Source organism: Hirundo rustica, chromosome 25, assembly GCF_015227805.2.
Source record: "Hirundo rustica isolate bHirRus1 chromosome 25, bHirRus1.pri.v3, whole genome shotgun sequence".
Taxonomy (NCBI): Eukaryota; Metazoa; Chordata; class Aves; order Passeriformes; family Hirundinidae; genus Hirundo; species Hirundo rustica.
In genome coordinates, this window is record NC_053474.1 from 2,116,148 (window position 1) to 2,138,930 (window position 22,783).

At 55.2% G+C, this 22,783-nt stretch overlaps 1 protein-coding gene across 2 annotated transcripts; it reads right to left on the bottom strand.

The window, feature by feature from the left end:
• Positions 1-160: 160 nt before the first annotated feature.
• Positions 161-22,381, bottom strand: LOC120763180 (protein argonaute-1). 2 transcript variants are annotated; one of them, XM_040086315.2, is made up of 19 exons: positions 22,310-22,381; positions 15,283-15,466; positions 14,472-14,592; positions 14,160-14,341; positions 13,772-13,908; positions 13,537-13,671; positions 13,194-13,281; positions 11,960-12,107; positions 11,738-11,857; positions 10,828-10,950; positions 10,317-10,450; positions 9,424-9,608; positions 9,114-9,273; positions 8,732-8,822; positions 6,894-7,088; positions 6,634-6,768; positions 5,655-5,756; positions 4,605-4,804; positions 161-4,185 (listed from the first exon to the last, which is right to left on the bottom strand). In XM_040086315.2, the coding sequence occupies exons 1-19, from the start codon at positions 22,332-22,334 to the stop codon at positions 4,077-4,079; spliced, it is 2,574 nt and encodes an 857-aa protein (XP_039942249.1). In that variant the 5' UTR covers positions 22,335-22,381; the 3' UTR covers positions 161-4,076. The 2 variants fall into 2 exon arrangements, with proteins under 2 accessions (XP_039942249.1, XP_058279564.1); XM_058423581.1 differs by having other exon boundaries at positions 13,772-13,904; positions 14,156-14,341.
• Between the last annotated feature and the right edge of the window lie 402 nt (positions 22,382-22,783).

Sequence of the window (22,783 nt, forward strand, 5' to 3'; positions counted from 1 at the left end):
GTAACAGACACTTGGGACTGCAAAGTCGAACTTGCAAGCAAAAATCAGGACCAAGGCATTAAAAAAAACCCAAACAAACAAACAAAAAAACCCAAACAAACAAAAAAACCCCCACAAAGGCAATTAAATCAAATCCAATATAAATACAATGTTCTGGAGCTCTTTAATCATACTGCTTTCTTTAATAAAGAGGTGGTTAGGATCTTACAGTATTTTTGCCTAATCCAAGGATTTTGTTACTCTTCACCAGTCTTAATTCCACACATACAAAAAAAAAAAATTGATATTCAACCTTTAAAATATAAGCCATATTTTCTTAATAAAATAAGTTTTGTGCTGCTGCTTGTTTAGTAAGTACTGTACATCAACTGTTCACGGCTATTTAACAAATGGACCATACAGAGTTCAAGCTAGAGCAAAAAAAAAAAACCCACAAGAAAAATAACAACCCAAACTGAGCGTCCTGTAAACACCCTATGTACAGTCCCACACTTGCTCATAGAAAGGAGGTACGAAGGGGCTGGAAATCGAACACAAAAGCACTGGAGTCCTGGAAATTTCCTTTCACAACTATTGAAGTGCAAATCACTCAGGCAAGATATGAATTTCACTTGTTTATTGCTCTCCTGCTGTCTGGCTTCCCTTCCTGAAACAATCACATTCTTTTATCTCACACTGATTTACCAAGAAGAAAACCTTCCGCGAGGCAACGCTGGATGCTTGGGATGTTTGAGACATCGTGTGCGATCCCAGAACACCCCGAGTGCCCTGGAAGCTGCGGGGGGAGGGCAGAGCAGCCCCCCCGCCCCATCCTGTTCAGATACAAGGGAAACAACAGCATTCAACAGGTAAATGAAAGCTACTCCTCTTCCCACGGAGCTGCATGCACTCTGCGACGCCTCCCGTCGCAGGTGGAACTCGTGCGCATGGAGAAGGCAGAGACTCGGAGCTGATCGGGATGCCCGTGTGGGGTTTGTGGCTAACTACAGTTCCTGATTGGTACCTGGGGTAACACCTATCCGCTACAGGCAGCAAAACGCACCTCAACATGCAGCTACTCGTTTGCATCTCGGACAAGAGAGGGGGAGAAATGCCGATGCCAGAGCACGGAGAGGGTACGGTGCATAGTCCGGTATAGAAAACATGCGGGTCACTCCAACCTCTCTAAACTTCTTCAAAGTGGAAACAGGGTTTAAAGGGCACAGCAGCTACTGAGTTTGGCTTTTTTGTTTATCCAAAACCATGAAAACCCAACGCAGAGGGTGAAATAAGGGCAGAACACGATCTGCAAGACAACAGCTGAGAGTTTCAGAAGCTGTGAAGCTTTTGTGTAGTTAAAATTGCTGTTAAAAGTAGGTGCTACATCAGCAAGTCTTCATTCATAGTTTTCTATGAACAGCCACCTTACAAATGAGTGCAAATCTTAAAGGTCCATTTTACATTTCAAGTCTCAAGGTTAAAAAAAATTGTTACAGAGCAACAAGCTGTTTCTGTAAATGCCCACACTATCTCTTTTCAAATGGTTAAAAATGGCACGTGCTATGCCACAGCTACGAAAAGACATTTCAGAATTCTAGACCCAACTAAAACACCAAAATTAAAACGAGGAACCAAAATACCTTTGCCCCTCACTGCAGAGCAGCAGCCAGGCGCATTCCGGTGTAATGCTGGTGAACAAACTGATTTGCAGAGAGAACCTTGACCTTGACCCCGATTTTATTCGTAATGAGGAGCTTTCTAACACCAGGTGAGCGGGAACAGCCCCTCTGAGATTGTTTTGCTTTCAATGAACACAAGCCAGAGTTCGGAGGATGAGATGGAGGTGCTGATTGGTGTCACTATGCAGGCACTTGTGTAGAGGAATGTAGGCTTCTCATGTTGACACTTAGTGTTGATGTGTTCCCTACGCTCTAAAAGCCTTCCTAAGAGTTCCCTACCTACTGACCACGGACAGTTCCCGGTCTCCTCCCCGTCACCTTGAGGATATACAGCAGTGGAGGTTGACACAAGGTGCAAAGGAGGATATGAACCAAACACTGTGGTCTCGAGGGAAACAGGACTGTGCTAAACGTAGGATCTTCACCAAATGTGACATCAGTGGGCTCAGCACTTAGTTTGCATAGCATAGTGATGTTGTCACTGTTCACAAACACGTTGCCCCAAAAGAAAACGGGAAGAGTGGATTCCCGGGGTTAGGACAGCTCAACGGGCCAACATGACCGGTGTGGTTTTCATGAAGGCAAGGCAAGTTTCAACGTCAGAAAGTACAAACCAAAGAGGTGGAGATGTGCTTCTGTCCGCGCGCGGGCCAGGGGCAGCGCTCGCGTGGGGCCGCTCGGGAAACGCGTTCGGCAGGAAAATGATACCAGAGCTCTTCCCCTCAGAGCGTGGCAGGAGCGTGCGCCTCGTTTGTCTCTTGAAGGAAGCGCTGTGAACACTTTCATAGAGAAAAAACCCAGATAATGTGCCCGGATGATATCGGTACTGAGCTGCCACCACGGCCCCGCCACCGTGCGTGCCGTCACTGCGCAGCAAAACGGGTCTGAAAAGCAGTGACCAGGTTCCTGTGGGGAAAAAGGCTGTTTTCCTGCTACAAGCACAAATCAGGAGTTTCCCCCATGACAACAACAGGGATTTCATCATGCTAAGGAACAATCTGGTGTGCTTTCAGAATAAAAACCCTGGGCATGAGAGCAGTGATACCATGACACAAAGAGCAGCAAAACCTAGCAGCAGAGAGGGTGAGAGCCTGGAGGTGCTGGAGGTGGGGATGTGGAAGGTGGGAAAGCAGCCGGCCTGGGCAGACACGTGCAGAAAGCACAGGGGCAATGGGCGCTGTGGAGCACCCGGCACAGCACAGGCTGCAGTCGGCAGCACTCATCGGACACGAACGTCGGAGAGCTGTGGCGTGAGCACATAGCCTCAGGAAGCGCGGGGATGTAAACTCTCGAGAATGTTAATGACTTGTGGATTTTGGCAACAGACTCGATATCGTATAAAAATAATGTTTAGTAAAAAAATCCCGGTGTCCATCATAAAAATTCAGGGGGGGGGTGGAAATAAAAAGAAAGAAAAGCATGGATAGCGCTTTCTGTCCTCATGGGATGGAGATGCCCCCATTTGTCAGAAACAGTTTTAAATAACAAATAGTACAATGGAAACAAAAACGGGTCAGCAGCCATTAAACGTGTCCTGTATGAAAGTGCACATCTTTCAATGGGGTTTAACCACCGTGAGGTCGTGATCTGACACAAACTGCAACTGAGGATCATAGAAATTAACTCCTTCCGATGGAAATATGGACCACCATCAAGACAAGATTACTAGTTTCCTTACAAGATTAAAAACATTGAAATTTTGCAGCATCATAGTAAGGCACTCACCCATGGAAAAGTCTGTGACTGTTGCTTCAAGCGGCAGCAGCTGACTAGCTTGTAACACGAGGAAGACAGTTTTCAGTTCTGAGCTAAGTGCTAGGGTGCCTTACATTATCTGGGGGGAATTACTCGGGGGCAGGGAACTGTTAGTGTTACAATTCTCCTATAAACTAGTTGTTTGTGGTTTTTTTTTTTTTTTCCCTCAACCCATTAAAGCATCTCATAATCTAAAATATTAGTTTTATAAATCTAGTCTTCTGTTTTAAGGCTCTAAAAATCCCCTCCCCCCAACACCCACAAAAAATACCTACCAGCGCCTGGTGGGCAACGGAGGACCAAAGCCGCCAGTTCACAGTCAGGAGTCTCTAGTATTGCATCTTAAAAATGAAAACCTGCTTCTGCCTCCCGGGAGTTTTATCCCTTCCCTTGAATGCCTTCATGTGTTTGGTCAGGTCAAAATTTTGCAAAGCCAGAAAAAAATTAAAAAAATAATCATCATCATCATCAGTCTCTTCCAATCCTACAAAGGTGTTGGATCGTTCTGTCCCGTGGTGCTGGTCTCCTGCCTCGAGTCGACACTGCCTGCCCTGCAGTGATTTCTCATTGGAAAAAAAAAACAAGGTGTCCCAATGCTTCCTTTTTTGTATGGCTCCTACAAATCTGAAAGCTTTCTTGAGTGAGGTAACAAAAGTTAGGCTTTCAAGCAAAGTACATGGTACGTAAAGTGTCCTGATGAACCTGCACAGCCTTCGCCAAGGCCTGGGGGTCTCTGCCGTTGCTCTGTCCAGATATATGGCTGCCCTCGCCACTGAAAATCAAGGAAATCACTGCGTAATTATTTCATATTTTCCCTTCAGGAACACTGAGAAACTCCCCTGGAGATGGGGATCAGCTGAGTGCTGGCAGCACGGGATCACCTCACTGCAGCGCACAGGGAGGCACAGGCACGCTGATGACCGTGACTGTACTGCAGATTCCAGCACCTTGAGGCAGCTGGAAATGCTCAGACACCTCAGGAATGCTCCCACAAGCCTGAGATGAGCTCAGGGTAGGATTTAACCCTCCTTTATCCCCACTCCCCCTGTACTGGGCCTTAAGAGGATGCAGCTACATGCAGGTCTTCCCCTAGAAAAGGTTTTGCTGCAGCACTCTTGCACACAGGAACTTTCAAACATCGAGGTCCCCTACCCACGCCTAGCTCTGCCCTCCGAGGGCCGTGCCCCTCACCTGTCGTGCTCCTTATCCACGAGATGGTACCGCGCCCGGAACGCCACCAGCCGGGCGTAATAGGCTGGGGCTGGGATGGAGACGGAGCGGGTGCAGCGCACGTAGGTGTGGCACAGCTGGTACGTGAGGATCTGCAGCTCGTCCGCCGTGAACCGGTTGTCATCCCAGAGCACGTAGTAGTGGGACGGCCGGCTGGTGCCCTGGGGAGGAGGGGGCCGCTGTGAGAGATGCTGCTTGCGCCCCGATGCAGCTGCCTCGCATCCCCATCAGCCCCTCCCTGATCCAAATGATCAGCCAGCCTAGGCAGGAGGGATGGCTGCACTTCCCTGCTGTGAGGGAAGGCAGGGAGGCAGGAAAGCCCTTGGCACCGAGGTGCAAAGCAGCACTAATGCTGGTGCCTGCTCCCTCTGTGCCACACAGCCCACTGCATCCCGCACTGCATCCCGCACTGCATCCCCCACTGCACCCCGCACTGCATCCCCCGCTGCATCCCCCACTGCACCCCCACCAACCCAGGCCAGCTCCCACTGTCTGCACTGGGGAGGGGAAGCTGAGCAGCCTCCCTTCTGGAAGCAGCTGTAGATTACACGAGTGCAGTTTTTCCAGTCCAGCTTCTGACTAATCTTGGCTGCCTGCAGCCAGGCAGCTGCAGAGCAGGCAGGGACGGCTGGCCTGGCTCTCCCACCCACGGCCAGACAGCAGGTCCCTGCTGATGACCGGGCGCCGCGGTGAGCCCGGCACACTCAGACAGCAGCTGACAAGCTGCTGAATTGGCTGCTCTGAAGGAGGAAAATCTCTTAGGAGAGACCCTTGGCTCCAGGAGAGGAACCGAGTACGTGCCACACAATGCAGCAGCAGCACGGACCCGGCACCTGCTCGCCAAACCACCGCAGTGGCAGCTGAGATCCAGCTATCCTCAAATCCAACTGCCCACGTCTCCATGCTAAAGGGAGGCTGTGACAGGGCCAGGACAAATGCACGAGAGCACAATCTGCAACAGCAGCCAAAAAACCCAGCACCATCCCAAGAGCCAGGACTAGAGCATGGTACCTGAATGCCTGCATGACTGCACAGGTAGAAATCAAACTCAAAGGGGTGGGTGATGTTGGTATCCACTGTTGTTCCTGCTGGGATGTTCCCACTCTTTCCAATCTGCAGGGAATAGAAAGAGATCCAAGCACTGCAGAGTTTGGTTATTTCCAGTTGCCAAGAGCACTGTCCTTAACACAGCTGTTCTGCCTCAGGACCATGGTGGAGGGTCCCCATCTCCATTTGGATGTAGAGATGGTCTCCAAGTGCCCATTCAGGAGGGAAAGAAGCAGCTCATCCTACTCTGCTTCCTGCCCAAATAGGCCTGCTGGCATTTTCTGCAGGCATCAACACCAGACATGACATGGAGACACAGCCAACAATATGAGAAAGAGAACAGCAGGGTGAGGACTGGGCAGAGGCCCATTCGACTACAGAGATGAGGATCAAACAAGCAAAACTCCAGGGATCTCTGTAGAGCATGTGCTGGAGTCTGTGCCACAAGATACTGGGGCTTTTGCATCCTGATCAAAAACTGTCCTTAGTTCCCAAGATTAAATCTTCCTGCTCGTGTGGAGCAGTCTGGTTAGACTCAATCTGACTATTAAATTCAGATGAAATCTAGGAACAGTGACAGCAATCAACATTACTGCAGAGCACACATGAACAAGCTGTGAGCAAGCAAGGGGTTATTCAGCCTGTCACGTCAGCAACTCCAGCTATCACCAAAACAACAGATGTTTTCAAGCTGACAGAGGCTATTTCAAGAGTCATCAGGATCATCAGCAGCCAGTAACTCATAATTACAGCAAACAGCTGGCTGGAGTTCTAGAAGCAGACTAATCCATGTGGCTGTAGGAGTCCAGTGAGCAGCACGTTTCATTCAGAATGAGCTCTCCCTGCCTGTGGTGAGATTTCCCCTCGGCAAAGCCAGGGCTGGCTCCTCCATCAGACAGGGATGAATCAGCCGCCTCCAGCACTGGCACTCCGCAGCACTCACCCTCTCGTTCTTGTCTGCACAGAAGAGACGGGTGTGATGCCTCTTCTGGACGACGATGTAGGTGATGCCAGGCTGGTAATCCTTTTCCAGTTTGATGCAGGCGTCTCGGATTGCCAGGAGCTCATAGTGAAGGATCTGGAGAGACAAGGGCACACAGAATGAGGGGACACAGCAGCACCCAGCTGTCCCTGGGCACCCTTAGGGAACCTCACAGAGCTGGTGCAGCCCTGCTGGCCTGCGGGGACCTGAGGGTTCCTCACCTGTGGGAGCTGCCCCTCAGGAACGCCATCGCGGTAGAAGATGATCCTGGTGGGTTTGAAGCGCGTGGATTTGTAGAACTGGATGAGGAGCTCCCTCACCATGTAGGACAAGTCCTCAATGATCTCTTGGCGAGGACGCTGCACGCGCACCGTGGCACAGTACCGGCTCGGGTGGGCGTCCATGCTGCCCACAACCTGCAGCGACAGACAGGCCAGGCCCAAGTCTTAGGGAAGGACAGAGGGGATGTGGGACATTCCCAGCCTCCACCTGCTTCCCACACGCACAGCTGGCCATGGGCAGAGCACCTGAACTCACGGATCAGATGGGGCAGCAAATACTGTACAGGCAATCAGTGCCCAAAAGGGACATCCTTGCTCATGGCCTGATGTCACACTCTGCCATGCCCTTTTAAACATTCGTGGGAATTTCTGGCGAGACAACTTTGGTTGGTGCCACTGAATGCCGTGGCTGTGGGGAACTGCTGCTGCTCTGCTCTTGCTTCACTTCTGCCTGGCAGTGAGCGGGAGTGGGGCTGCCCAAGATGGCCAAGGGCTGCCCCAGACAGCCACGGGCTGCCCAAGGACATGGTGGGACAAGTCACTGCGTGGCAGCCCTTGAGCAGGGAGCTCCCACTGCAGTGCAGGCAGACCTCAGACACATCAGAGCAACAGAGCAGGGGCAGCTGGGCTTAACTGTGACACAGGGCTGGTGGCACAGCGTGAATCAAGTGCTGGCCCATGCTGGGAACAGACACCCAGCTGCCTCACTCACCACGCTCAGCAGTGACTGCGCCGTGTGCCCCACATCCCCCGAGCAGAGGGGAAGCACCACAGACTCCACATCCTCAGCACCGTGAATCTGCTGCCCCTGCCCTCCCTACACTTTCACTTTCACTTTACAAAAACCTGCTCCCCCACTGGAGCACATGTGTACAATAGAAACTGTTCCTTTAGTTTCAGCCACAGACCCATTGCTATTGTCTAATCAGCAACACACCAAGGACAAGGTCAGGTTGCTCCAAAGGCTCTACTCTTCTCCTCCCCTGCAGCTTCAAAAAAGCTTTCACAAAAATTAACAAAAAAGCCCCAGTGGTCCTGCACGAACCACAAAAGATATTTTCAGAGGGGAAGCTCTGCCGCCAGGAAACAGACTGTTCTGTCCCACCCACACCTACAGCAAACAGCCCAAAGCCTTTCCCAACCCCTTCTAATTAAGAAAAAACACTCCTCCAAAGACACATTTGCATGCCAAGGAAAACCTGAGCTGTGAGTCCTGGAAAGTTAAGAACTTAATAGGAAAATGCTGACATGCTTATCCTGCATGGCAACGAGCACAGGGCAGTGTTTCCCAGCCCAACAGAGGGCACAAACTATCCCTGTCCCTCCTGGCACCAAGCAGCACTTTGCTCCATGGATGCTCATTATTAGTTTGAGAAGGCAAATTCTCCTCCACAAAGGGCTCAGAAGCCCAGTCTCCCAGTTCTCCCATGTCCCAAACCCCAGCTCTCCAGCAGGGGGAAGGTCGCTGAAGGGCTGCAGCTGGACAGGGATGTCCCAGGATGACTCCACGCAGCACCGAGCTCCCGGCAGACTCAGGGCCACGCTCGGGGCCGGCACATCACGAGCCCCATCTGGTGGCAGCTGCCCTTCTCCCCGCGGCTCCCAAAAACTGCTGCTGAGAGGCAGGAGGGGATCTGGACACAACTTCCCAGGACTGACGGGGTACGGGCCCACCCTGAGAAGTGTCATCATGGGGACAGCACTAACACATGAACATGGGAGTCCCATTCCAGATCCTGCATCCTGCAGGGTTTTTGGGCACCAAGCTGGGAACTTACAGCCGTTATGGAGGGTTTCTTCCCATCTCCTGCTGGCGGGTGAGTGACATCAGCCCCGAGGAAGATCACCGGCTGCTGAAAGACGGCAGAGCTGGTGAGAGAGGAGAGAAGAGAAAACAAGCAGTCAGCCTTTGGGGCCATCTCAGGGTGACGTACAACACAATGGAGATGATCAGATGATATCAAGGATAACTCCTGACCTGCAACTCTGGTCTGGACACATCAACAACTCGTTATCAACAAGGCAAAACAAGTTACAAACCCACATTTCAAAGAGCTACGTTATGAAAGCCCCCTCTTGTCCATGTAAAACCAGGCAGGCAGCACCACAAGGGACTTGAGGTACAACCCCAAAACTCTAAGAGGCAGTGGCCGTACGAACCGCTGGTGAGGCACAAGGATGTTGTTGATCCCGCCAAGCTTGACGTTGATCTTGAGGCAGAGGTTGGAAAGGGTCTGTGGGGAGGTTTTCACCACATTCTTGACCTGGACGCACTGCGTGGCCATTCCCAGGAGAGTGTCCCCCACACGCTTCACTTCGGCTGTGGGCAGAGGAAGCAGGTGAGCACACGGGCAGTCAGCCCTGCACCACTTCCAGCAGCACCCTCAGGAATGAGGAGAGAGAGCCCAGCAGGAGCCAGCCCTGCTGAGCCAGCCCAAAGCCCTGCTCTCTGTGCCCGCCCCAGACGCACCGTACACCGGCGTCTTCCCTGGCAGGATGACAATGATGAGCTGCAGCCCTGAATAGGTGTTCTTGAGGTGTCGGAACATGGGCTCCACGCTGTCTGCACCCTGGGCATACTTGCAGAAGCAGGGCTGGCCCTGGATCGGCATCCCGGCGTCCTTGGAGATCTTGCGCAGCTGGTCTGTGAAGTTCCTGTGCCAGGAGGAGAAGCCGTGAGCCCTGAGCCCTCCTGCATGCCAGCTGTGCCACGGAGCCCCACAGAGACAGGACCATCACATCACCTACTGGTGGCTCTATGGCACCCAGCACGTGTATGGCACAGGAAACACAAGAGCAGCACATGTCAGGGCTGAACTGTCCCCTGACTCTTTCTAATGCAATGGAGCTGAGCCCTTCTCCCTTAGGAAGCTGGAGCAGTGGGGAACAAACCTGCCGCCTGCAACAGCTGATTTCCAGGTGATTGCAAAGCTGATGCCAGCCTGCACTTACCACAACTCAGCCACACTCTGGATTTTTGGAATGCCAAGGACTGATTTGATGCGGTGAGCCAGAAGGAACACAGGGCTCACAGCTCTGCTGCAAAGGGATCAGGGGAGGAATGCGGTGTCACTCCCACCTGCACCCAGGTACTGCAGACATGGACACTCTGAGCTCTCCCAAACCCCAAACACTGACCATGCCAAACACTCAGAAGAGACACACAAAGCGCTCACCTCAGTGCATCCACTCTTAGTCAGGAGAAACCTGAGGCCCCAGAAGAATCCAAAACCATAAGTGACCATTTCCCTAAATCAAATAAACTGCTCCTGCTTCGTGTCACTTTGCTACAGAAACATATTCTCTAAACTACCAAAGCTACCTCTGGCTTCCCCCACCCACATGGGCTGCCCCTTTCCTTACTTCAGCACCTCCTCTCGACACTGCTTCTGCGGGGCAAAGCAGGCAATGGCCCAGACTTTGATCTCAATGCCGTTGTAGAACTGCTTCCCTCGCATGTCCCACACGCCCTGGTTGGGAGTTGCAATGGCCCGGTTCTGCAAGGCAAACAGAGGGTCAGAGCGCGGCCGCAGCCTGCCCGGCCCCGCAGCCCCAGAGCCCTGCGCGGCCTGGGGCTGTGCTCCCTGTCCCATGCTGGAGCTGACTCCCTGGCAATGGGCAATCCACAGCCTCAGCTCCTCAGCAGTGACAAAAAATTCACCCGAGCTGCCCTATGCTGAGCATCCCTCTCCTCTTCATCTCATCACCAATGACCCTTGGCTAAAACTTTCCGAACCAGTCATATTGCAAAAAACTCAAAAACCACAAAGACAAGGTACTTTGATAAAACCCTCCGGCTCTAACTTTTGCTCAGAAACAGTGCTTCCAGGTGTCTCCTTGCACAGCGCAGCCCAGCCCAGGCAGCCCCACTTACCCGGCCTCCATACTGCAGGATGGGAGCCGGCAGGACCCGCCCTGTCACCTCTGTCATATCATCCTTCACCTTGATCCCAAACTCCTGAATGTATGGATCCAGGTTGTAGCTGGCATTCTTCATCTGAAAGGGAAGGAAGGGCCATGGGAGGGAGTAAGATCAACTGCTGCATTCCAGGCAGCTGCAGCTGGCCAGGAAATTTGGGCACCTGGCGCCCTGTTCTCCACAGAGCTGCAGGTGGAGCAGCTCTGACAGGGGAAGGCAATAGATGAACACTGAGGCACAAACCCTCTCCTGCAAACTGACCCATGGGGACCTGATTTTGAAACACACTAACCAACGCAACTAACAGCACAGCCTGCTCCTGAGGTGTAAGATTTCAACAGACAAGTTCAGACTGGCAAGGAACTTATCAAGAGTCCCAGAAGGAATACCAAATGTCCCTGGCTTCAAAAGCCCAGATGTACATGTTTGAGGAACAACAGCCGCATGAACCAGTGGCCAGGCACAGACAGAGTTCCTGTACTGCAGCCCCACCACACACAGCCCCACGCACACCCAACAGCCAAGGCCGTGTCTCTGTTTCCCATTTTTAGTTCCAGCTCCCTTTGGGTCAGGTTCCATCAGTGCAAGGGCCTGAATTTGCTGCATGTGCACTTGCTTGGTCTCTTTGAGCCAGGCTCCCCTGTGCCATTCCATACACACAGGATCCATGTGCAGGGATCCAGTGGGAAGAGGGGGACAAACCCCCACCATTAACCTCACTAACACCTTCTCAGAAGGTCACACTTCTCTGCCACAGAGCAGCTGAGGAGCAGGACCACAGCAAAGTCCACCACGGCCACGATGCCATAACCTGCCATTGGTGCCAAGCCCCAACCCCACCACCCATGGGCCTTGCGTCCCGTACCAGGCGACTGATCTCCTCCTGCCTGTCTGGGGCAGACCTGGCTGTTGCTTTTATCATGGTCGATGTCTGATTGTCCGTGAGCTTCTTGATGCACCTCTGGCCAGCCACGATGTTACACACCTGCACGGGGAGGGGACAGACAGCAGCCATGTGTTGGGGACACATAAGACACAAGGGGACCACAGCGGAGCACAGCCTCAAACCATAGGTGCCAACACTCACCTCCAAGGGAAGGTACGTGTGTTTCTGTTCCTGGCCAACCTGGAGACAGGGCAGGTGAGGGTATTTCAGCTGCAGGTTGTATTTCTGCTTGAAGTACTGAGCCACTGTGCACTCCACTGTCTGACCACTCTCCAGCTGCAGTGGGAACCTGGCAGAGGCAGGACACGAGGGATGCACCTACTCAGAACAGACACTTGCACACCTCAGGCACTATGTACTGCGGCTGGGCAGAGGCAGCTGCCAGGCTCCCACCCTCAGCTGCCATACAGCAAAATAAAAAGCACAACGGTGGTATTTTCAGAAATGGAGTCAGGAATACTCTTACCCCAGACTGAGGTCCCTAAATAAAGCTCTCCCTCACTAATCCAGTTAATCAGGGCGAATGTTTATTGCAGGACATGCCACACATGCCATGGTTGGGCACAAAAATACAGCGCACTGGCACTCAGGAGGGCTTCTGTGCCTGGTGTCCATTCTGGGAGCTGAACTGAGCTCCAAGGAAAGGCTAACTGGCCTCTCTAGGTACAGGACAGCAGTTGCAGGGTGGGCAGAGGGAGGCAGGAGGGGAACATTTCCCTTCAAAAACAGGAAGAAAAAAATCAAACTTCCCGTCTGCAAGGCTGAGAGGTGCCACGGCACCCGCAGCTGGAGCACAAAACCCATCCTCAGGCAGCACCAGCTGCCCCCAGCTCCATAAAGAGCTCCATGAAAATGTAAAATTGACCTGATATTCTGTAGAGAACCAAAATTACAGGAGAGCCAGGCTGACTAATTCGCTGAGGTGCCACATTCCTCCTGCGCTCGCAGAGCCCCACGGCTGCAACCCGAGGATGCCGGCGCACAGGAGACACTGAGGGTGCTCAGGCCCAGCCTGCTCCCAGGCACACGCAAAAAATTCCAAGGCAGACACTCATGTTAGCCCCTGAGAAAGTCTCTGCTCTGGCAGTGACTATTTTAAGAATGAAGAAAACCAAACAGGGAGGTAAAAACTAGGACAATTCCTGGCATGTCAGCTCCCGCCCGCCGCCGCGCTCCGCCTGCCAGACACAGCATCCTCTGCACTCCCATCTCCCTGCATCCCACTCCACACATGGCACAGGGCTGCAGAGCCCCAGACACGTCTCCTTTTGCCATCAAAGACAGGAGCTTCCTGTTCAGCTCTCCCTAACGACACCAGCAGCTGTTAACAAGAACAGTGCGAATTTTTCCAAGGGCATCTGCCCACCCGCCTTACGTCTGGTGGCTGGCTGGCCGTCGGGTAACGTTACACACACGGTATTTCCTCTTCATCTGCCCACAGTGGGTCACCTCCACCTTCAGACCTGATGTGACACAGGGAGACACAGCACAGTCATGGTGAAGATGGGAGCAATTTCCCTCTGCCTGACTTCCCCGGGACACTGCCAACACTTCCTTAACTAACTTCCTACTTGCAGATAGCCCAACAGCGTGAGGGAGGCAGTGGTGCCCCAGAAGACATTTAAAATGTGCAGCCCCTGTACCCCCACCTCGCTGGGTGGGACACAAGCCACAGCCAGTGTCAGGGGACAGGTTCCAGAGCTCCCTGGGGGCTCTACCTTTGATCTCCTTGGTGAAACGCACTCTCTGCGAGTCGGTCAAGGGCTTGGGCTGCTCGTCGATGTTCCGGATGTCCAGCACCTCACACATGAACTCGATGACTGGCTGGGCTTTGTAGAAGGCAGTGGCTGACACTGTGAGACAGACACCACGATGTGCCTCTGCTCTCAACCGGCCTTCCCAAATACTCCCAGCCCTCCCAGTGCAGCTCCCCAGCATGAGAAATAACGTCACCATCGATGTTGAGCATCATCTTCCACATGGCAGGCCGGACCGACTGGTGGAAGCCAAACCAGACCTCCCTGCCCCCTCCCAGGGGGTGGTAGTAGCCTTCAGGAGGGGAGAAGAAGGAGCGGCCAACGGGAGTGTACCTGTGAACCAGAGCAAACCACGTCAATGGCACACACCGGGCCCATGGCAGCACCCCCAGACCCCCGGGCTGGCACTCACCCCGCCAGCTGCATCACCCTCTCCATTTCTTTTGCAGCAGGACCCAAGGACACAACTGGCACAGGTGCCTCTTTCAATGACTGTCAAGGCCAGTCGCAGCCACAGCTGCCTGCCAAGGGCAGCAGTCCCCTCCCCTCCTTGGCACAGCCCCGCTGTCCCTCAGCACAGGTACCTCATGGAAGCCAGGTGCCTCATGGCAACATCCAGCGCCTGGACGGACTCCAGTGGGACGGGGATCTGCCCACTGACCAGGGCCTCGTGCAGCATGCGCCAGCTCACGATGGCCATCCATTTGATAGAGACCTTAAATATCCTGTCCTTGCCTTCCCCCGGGATCGTCACCTCAAAGTCAACCTGGGTGCAGGAGGGAAGGGACAGTGACCATGGCATCCCCACAGGGATGAGGCGGGATCATTTTCTGTTGGTCTTTCCCAGGCAGGAGGGAGGTCACAGTGCCCACACAGGGCCCGCTGCCCTCTCTTACCCTCTCGTTCCCAATGGGTAAGGCTGTGACAGTGTAGATGTTCTTCTTCCCATCATAGACTGGTTTTCGGTCACCAAAGATCTGCGGTTTGAAGTGCTGCACCATGTACTCCACGACTTCCCTACACAGGCAAGACAGAGGGGCAAGAGAAGAGAAGGGAGAGGTTTGTTTTGTCGCTTTCTTTACAGCCCGATACCTTCTGCAACCTGTCCAGTCCACCGCAGCCTCCCTCCCTGGGGCAACTGAGAGCAGAGATGAGACCCCTGGGGCAGGAAAGCAGCCACGTGCCTTGTCCCACAGCTCAGTACATTGGCTGTGGCAGAAGGAGTGTACATGGCACTGGGGGGAAGAAGAAGTGCACATGGCACAGTGTGACTCGCTGCTGAAGGCACATGCAGCATCTGCCCTCCAGCCCTCGGGGCACAGAGCTCCCTGGGCTTCGAGGGCAGGAGGGGACAGGCAGAGAAGAGCACATCAAAAAGAAAAACAAAGAAAAGTACAGGATGGCCTGAGGTCTGGGCTTGCTATTTTTAAATCAGGGATTGCTGCCAAAATAGCACAGCTGCTTCGGAGCAGCAGGGACTTTGCTGAGGCTCCAGACCCCTGATGCTCCCAGGCCAGGAAGCAACACTGCTGCACAAACATGGATGGGGGCCCCAGCCACCTGTGCCCCCCCTGCCACTGCTGTGACCCCTGCCATGATGGTTACCCTAATGGCTTCTACTGCAAAGACAGAGACAGGCACTTATAAAACCTCCACAAGGAATCTGGAAGCAGGGAACAAGTGCCAAACCTCTAATACTTGCCTTACCTGTTGACTCTGCGTGGACATTTATCGGGTTTGATATCCACTTCATAATGATACACATCGATCTTGGGAATGTCCACTTCAAAGTAGTTGGCCAGGAGCTTGATGGGCTTCCCGACAGTTCCTATCCCAGGCCGACGCGGTGCTTGAAACACCTGCTGCAAGGGGGGCAGGTATGCGCCTGCAGCTGTGGAAGAGAGCACACGTCAGGAGGGCTGCCAGGGACCCCACACTCAGACAGACAGACAGACAGATCGCAGAGAGTCACAGCACTCTCCATCACCACATCCTGAACTGCAAGGTCTCCCAGCACCCCTCCTCCTGGCAGGAGGTGGCAGTGGCAGAATTCAGAGCAGCACACCAGGAAGCAGCTTCCCTGGGCACCATCTGGGGAGCACTGGTGCCAGCAGAGCCGTTGAAGGGCAGTGCCAGGGCACAGCGGCCCCACCAACTCCCTTGGCACAGGCTCCAGCACTGCCACCTGCTACGGGAGAGCAGCACCAGCTCCATAGTCAGGGTACCCCTTTCCAAGGGGATGCAATTCCCTGGATACTCTGTCAGCAGGGAAATACAGACACACGCATTTCCCCTCCATTCCCCAGCAAATTCCGACTCACTGCTGGAGGGAGGATGCCACGAGAAACAGGAAATGCATTGTTCCATCTGCACAACACAATTGCTGAACTGCTGGGTTTTGCAACAAAAACAAAACAAACCTAAAACAATCCCAAATCCCCACTTGAAGCAGTGTGGGGACCTGTAAAGAGGGAAATACCAGTTTTCCCACAATTCCCATTACACAGACTCACTTATGAAGTTCTGGACTTGCAGGATGGCACCAGCACATGGCTACAGGACTGAGCTGCATTTCTAAATCAACAGCACCCTCAGACTCATGTCTTAAAGTATTGCCAAGGAGTTACTCCACCCCACTGCTCTGAGGTGAGCTCTGCCCTTCCTGCCCCGTTCCCACTTTGCCCATTTTCACCCCTCCCAGTCTGCACCTCCTATCTGCTCCTCACACACCGTGAGGTCCCAGGCAGCTGGGGCAGTGCACGGATTGAGTGTGGGAGTATTCAGAGCACTCCATCTGCACGGCCAACTGTCCACATCGGCCCACAGACAGCAACCCAGCTCCAATTCAAGCTCCTGAACACATGGTGCTTTTAGCACCCCTTTCTCCCATCCACTTTCTTTTGAAATCCAAATTTCCATTCCAGGCTAAAAATATCAGAAGCAGAAAAACAGCAGAGCAGCAAACTAAGCTTCAAATTTGCCTTTTACTTTTACACCCAAACTTTGCAAGACTTTTCCTGCCTGTGGAAGGCCACCAGTCCTGCAGGACACCGAGAGGATGGGAAAACTCTTGAAAGCATTCAGGGGCTGAACTGCAGAAGTTAATTCTGCAAAACCAATCTCGGGGACCCCTGAGTCCCCTGCAGACACCCACAGCTGCCCCAGGACAGGGGGACTGCCAGCAGCCCCTGAAAAACATCCGTGCTGTCCTTCGGAAGCAGCTCATTTGAAGGAACTGATTTTCAGATGAGCTGCTCCCAGTGTAAGTCATGTTTCCACATGATTAACATTTCTTGGCAGAGGCCAGCTCCCTGGCTGCGAGCTGATGCATTTTTAAATCATGCCTCACAAGCAAAGAGGTATTTGCCAGTGCTGCTGGAGACTCCAGTTCCTGAGTTTGAGTGAAGAACCATACTGCCCACCTGCAAGATCTGTCAGGGGACAGCAGCTCTCTGCTGCCTTTCCTGCAGCCACATCAAGGCCAGCACCTCAGCTTCTCCTCTGGATCATCTCACCCCTCAGGACAATCCTGGCAGCTGTGTGTGAGCAGGACCGCACACAACCCCGTGTGCCCATGGTAACCCCACAGATGCAGGGAACACAGGGCAGTGGCCACAGCTTGAAGCTGCTCAGTGGCACTTGGGTGCCCAAGAGAAGCTGAAGCCAGTTAGGGGCTGGCAGGAGTTGCAGAGGTGTGACCAACTCGCCCCAAACCAACCCCACACTTGGCACTGCTTCGGTCACTCCAAAGCTAAGGCTTTACCACGCAAACCCTTTTGCCAGAGGATCCCCAGATGCTTCATGAACATAACACCCCACAATTAGGCTCATGAATCACAGGCGAAGGAAGGAGCCAGCCTGCAGCAACACAAAAGTTGGCTCAGAATTTTGATGGAACACAGAAGATACAGCAAGCACAGTGTAAGACAAACGGGCAGAGTGACCAGAGGGAACAGCACCTGATGGCACAGGAGATGTTCTGCAAAGACCGGGGCAGGACCATGACCAGCATCGAGGATGGGCAAGTTCACCCCTGGGCTGACTCAGAGAGTTTTATTTTGGTGACCACAACACACAGACCCTGAATGTGACAAGCCAAAACAGCTGCCCAGGCAGCACCTCCAGCATGTAAGCCGGGCTCTCACCCAGCCTTGGCTGCTTCAGCCTAGGTGGGAGAGACCCCAAAACCTTTTGGTGAACATGCAAGCTTGGTTCATCCTTTCACATGCCACATTCCTGCTCTGGAGCACTCACGCTCCCTCCACGATTTGTTTCAGTGAAAGCCACCCTTCCCCTGGCTCAAAAGATGCTGCCAGAGAATCCTGGACAGCTCGACTGCCATCCCCAGGCACCTCATGCCTGAAGCCGGCTCAGGACAGCAGAAAAGGAGCCAGCAAGAAGAAGCCTCGTTAAAAAGCTACCCGGAGTGCATGGAAACAGGGGGGCTCCAGCACACAGGGGGGCTCCTGCATGGGGAGGGGTTGGATCCTGCATACCTCGACTCTCCATGGCGAAGCTGCACAGACTCCCACTTTGTCATGTAAATGCGGGCGCCGGGGCCGGGGGCTGCAGGGCGAGTGTTGTTCCTGCAGCACAATGCGGCCAGTGAGCGGGATGAAATCCGCTGCCATTAGAAATTCCGCGGCCCGGGAGGAATCACAGACTTTCGCACACAAAGCCGTGCCCTGGGGACGAGCCGGCGGCGGAGCATCGCCGCCCTTGCACCGGGTACCGCGGGCAGAGACGGCGGTGAGGGCAAAGCCACCGAAGTGAAAGCAAGTTTGAGGTAATTAGCGCTGGAATACGCTTTGTTTCTGTTATTTATTGTAACAGCTGGGGAACGCGACCCGCTGCCCAACAGCTGCCTGAGCCGGGCGAAGCCGCCGGTGGGACGGCATGAAATTACCATGTCATTGAAATCCTCTCCAGAGCCGCATTCAGCCGAGGGGCCGCGGGAACGGGGCCCAGACAAAAGGGAGTTTTATTGCGGCGGAGGCGGCCCCCGCTCCGCACACCCACTCGCCAAAATACAGCCGGGAACCACAGAGGTGCAGACGGGGCCGCAGCACAACAAATGTCACCGGACACGGAGCGTGGTCCGTCCTCACCCTGAGACATCTCCCAGCCTAAACCACCCCAGAACGCCCCCAGGAAGCGAAATCCCTGTCGGGGAGCAAAGCAAGGGGTAGCACCAGCGGGAAAGGCAGCTGCTGGGGAGAGTGAGCAATTGGCATTCCCAATCTCCAGGCTCGACACCTTCAAAACCAAGCTTCAAGCAGCGACCAATGCATTCCACGCAGCCCAGAGTTCAAAAAGCCCCATCTCAGCTCTGCCAACGCAGACATCGCCGCCTGTTCCTTCCCGAGTGACCTCAGCACTGCCAGGGTCATGAAGCTGTGGGTGTTCTTTGGTTTGACACCGAACTGAATTTCAGCAGGTGATGCACACACGGGACAGAGGCTCCATCTGCAGCCGTCAGAGCTCAGCATTAAACCTGTCTGTGCACCAGAGCCTGGCTGCTGAGGGCAAGGCTGAGCTGCCCAAGCTCTGCTCCTGCCCTGCACTGAGGTGGCTGCACAGAAAAAATGAGCCAAAGCGGGCTCTAAACTGTTTTACTAAAGGACTGACATTTGAAACCTGCTGAGTTCTTTGTATCCTCACGCTAAACATTGCAAAGGACACTGCTACGCTTCCCAGTTGGAAATTACGGGTGACACCCTAAAGTGCAAGCTATAAACCTGCCTGGCTGAATGGGTGCCCCTGCACCCTGGGACGTGCAGTCCTGCAGGCTGAGCTGGGCAGGAGTGTGAAGCTGCAGGTGCTGGGACAGAGCGCAGGGAACAGCAGCAAGAGCAGTGCCAACTCCATCACACCTGCACGCAGGGACTGTACTCCAGCTGCTCTGGCTCTGGAGAGCAGCATGGAGATGCCAGTGGTGTGGTGATGCCGGTGGTGTGGTGATGCCAGTGGCGTGGTGATGCCAGTGGCGTGGTGATGCCAGTGGCATGGTGATGGCAGTGGCGTGGTGATGCCAGTGGTGCAGACACGGCTCAATTGTGACCTGACCCGTGAGAGTCCTGTGAAGCTGGCCTCAGCTGTCCAGCAGCTCTCTTTTCCATCCCTGATGGGGTTTGAGAAGCACCGGCACAGCAAATGCCAGCACCTCTGCTGAGCACACCGGGTGGCACATCCAGGCTGCACAGTGACTCTGCACAGTGACCCTGGGGCCCTGCTAATGGTGCCTGGGCCGGGCAGAGGCTGACACCCCTTGCTCAGCCCCGCAAGGTCTCCCGCTGCTCCTGCACTGCCCAGGCAGCAGCCAGCGACATGCAGAGCCACAAGCTGCAGACAAAGGCAGCCCCCAGTGCTGGAGGGACGGGACAAAAGCGATGCCAGCTCCTTTCCACGTCCCACGGCAGCCCCGCAGTGCCACCGGCTCCCAGAGCGGAGGTTGAACCCACCCGTGGCTCCGTGTGGATCAGCCTGACCAAGGAGCAGCTTCTCTGCCTGATTTGGCTTCCTCCTTGCGTCTGCCATCTTAATAACTTGTCTGTGTTTTGTTCTTCCCAGGGTTTAGGGAGAGGCTGCAAAGAGTGTTTAGAGATAAACCATCCATGCTGTGTCTCCAGGCAAGGTGCTTCTCCTGGCTTTGTTTCTCGGTCTAATCCCGTCCCAGAACCAGGCATACGCAATTTCGTGTTTCCTGAAGATAAAGAGCCCCAACAGATGGAGCAGCTTTGGGGTTTTTGCAAGGTTCAGCACAGGAAGACAACGGTTGAGATTAACAGCCTTTAGGAAGTTCGCGAGGGATAAAGAAAACTAAAAGTTGTGGGAAAATAACTTCATTTTTCAAAGCCACTGCATGTATGTGCCTCCCTGAGTGCTGCCTGGGTTTTCCCGCTGCCTTTCCAGGCATCTCCATGTTGGGTACATCCAGGCACATGTCAGTTTCTGCTTTATTGCCCTGATAAGCTACAGCATCGTCAGAGCTTGCATGTGAGGCTCAGCCCATACTCAGGGTCTGGCACAAGCAAAGGGGTGCCACAGCAGGGCAGGATTCACAGCAGCTCTGATGACACAGAGTTCATTAGCGCTCTGCCTAAGGGGTGAACCTGGGTGGGAGCAGATATTCCCCAGCCGAATTTGGGGACAGAAGATGAAACTCCCAAGGGTGCAGCAGCAGAGCCTGCTCCTCATGCAGCCCTCACAGGCCCAGAGACTGAAATCCAAACCTGTCCACCAAGTGCATCCCCATCCCAACACGAGAGATCCTTTTAAAGCACCTTAAGAGCATCATTTCAGGCTGGGGTAGGAGGGTGCCCGGCAGCATTATCTGCACGGCCCTGAGGCAGACGCGCTGCTATCGCCCCAAGGCGCCGGCAAAGCTCCACGGTGCCGCCAAATCACGGCTTCCAGAGGCCATAAATCAGCCCAAACACAAAGCACCAGCAGCCAGAAGGTAACGCAGACACAGGGAGATTTCTGTGCCACACTTACAGTAAATATCGTAAGAAAGGAGTGACGTTTACAAACACTCAGTAGGTTTATGTCAAAATCTCGCCAGGCTGATGTGTTACGGCAGGTGGCAAACCCACCAGCACAAGAGAGGTGGCGGGGCAGCGACCGCCGATCCTATTGCCCTGATCCTCGGAAGGACAGCAGCTCCCCATCCCCATCGCCCCCTGCCTCAGCAGGGCAGTGACCCGCGTCTCCATCACCCCATCCCTCCTTCTGCCTTATTTTAGGCACCAAAATCCTCCCGCGAGTCAGCAGCACAAGTGAGCGATGCTCAGGCCAGGCACAGGAGCGAGCGGCAGCCCATGCGATGGCCTCGGGAACAGCTCTCCAAACCCCCGAGGAGCTGCCCGGCACGAAGGGCACTGCCAGCTGCTCCCGTCCCTGCAGCCGGGCGTGCGGAGGTCGGGGCAGGGGACACGGGGGTACAGGGTGGCTCTGGAGCACGGGGCCATGCTGAGCCCCGGCTCCGCGCATGCCCTGGCTCGGGCAGAGGAGACGCTTCGTGCTGTCACGGCACACGGCGTCGCCGGCTTCGAGCCAGCTCCAGCCCGCGCCCCGAACTCGGCGAACGGGGAGCTGGAGGATGGAGGGGGAGCAGGGGGATGAAATGGGAGCTGGGGGGAATAAAATTGCAGCTGGAGGGGTGGTTGAATGGAAGACGGGGGGATGGATGGGGGTGGGAGGTAGGGGAATAGAATGGGAGCTGGGGGAAAGGATGGGGAGCTGGGGGATGCTGCTGCTGCTTTGTGCAGAACAGGCCGCTTGAGCAGGGCTCACTCCGCGCTGTGGGGACCTGCGGCTGGACGTCACCCCGGCCCCGTGCCCCTTTCCTGCGAGGTTTCCGCGGGTCCTTCCATCGCCCCTTCCTCTGCGCCCGCACCGCTGCTGCTCTCGGGGCACCCGGGGGACCCGGCGGCCGCGCAGCTCCCCCCGCATCCCCGCTGCTCAGAGCCCCGCGCCTCCGACACCCCCCCGATCCCCGGCATCGCCCCCGCACATCCCGCGCCGCCGCCACATCCATCGCCGCCCGCCGCGGTCCCCTCCGCGCACCCCTCCACCGCGCTCCCCCGCCCCGATCCCCACCCGGCACGAACGCCCTGGCCCCCGCCGCGCACCCGCCCCCCGTTCCACCGGCCTCATCCCTTTCGCCCCCCGCCGCTCTGTCGGCGCTCCCCGGCGCGCAGCGCTCCGACCCCGCCATCCCCGCCGGCGGTACCCGCTCCCGAGGGTCCCGCTTCCATCCCATCCACGCGGGCGCCGCTCCGAGCCGGGGGCCGGGGCAGGGCCGTGCCGGGGGCCGGGGCCGGGCAGGGCCGGGGCCGGTGCCGCAGCCGCCTCACGCCCCTCACGCCGCGCGCACGCGCCGCCGCCGCCCGGCCCCGCGCGCAACAAAGGCGGCGCCCGCCGGCCTCGCCGCCATCTTGGGGCCCGCGGGGACCGGGGGCACCGGGGGGAACCGGGGGGGAACCGGGGGGAACCGGGGTGTCCGCTGGGGACAGCGGCGGGTGCCCCGCCGGGGCCTCGCTGCAGCCGGGGAGCGGCAGAGCGCTGCCCGCCCGCCGGCGCCCGGGCCTCCCGTTGCGCCGTTGCCACAAGTATTTATTTCGTAGGGGTTTTGTTTTGGTTTGTTTGTTTGTTTGTTTGGGGGTGGGGGGGGGGAAATTGACTCATTTTGTGCGGCCGGGCCGAG

What these genes read in the sequence shown, in the direction of transcription:
- LOC120763180 (XM_040086315.2), bottom strand. Translation starts at nt 22,334, where the DNA reads ATGGAAGCGGGACCCTCGGGAGCGG. An exon ending in AGGCACCTGGCTTCCATGAG is followed by an intron (nt 13,909 to 14,159) that starts GTACCTGTGCTG and finishes TCTGGTTCACAG; the next exon opens with GTACACTCCCGTTGGCCGCT. An exon ending in TTTCACCAAGGAGATCAAAG is followed by an intron (nt 13,282 to 13,536) that starts GTAGAGCCCCCA and finishes GTGTCACATCAG; the next exon opens with GTCTGAAGGTGGAGGTGACC.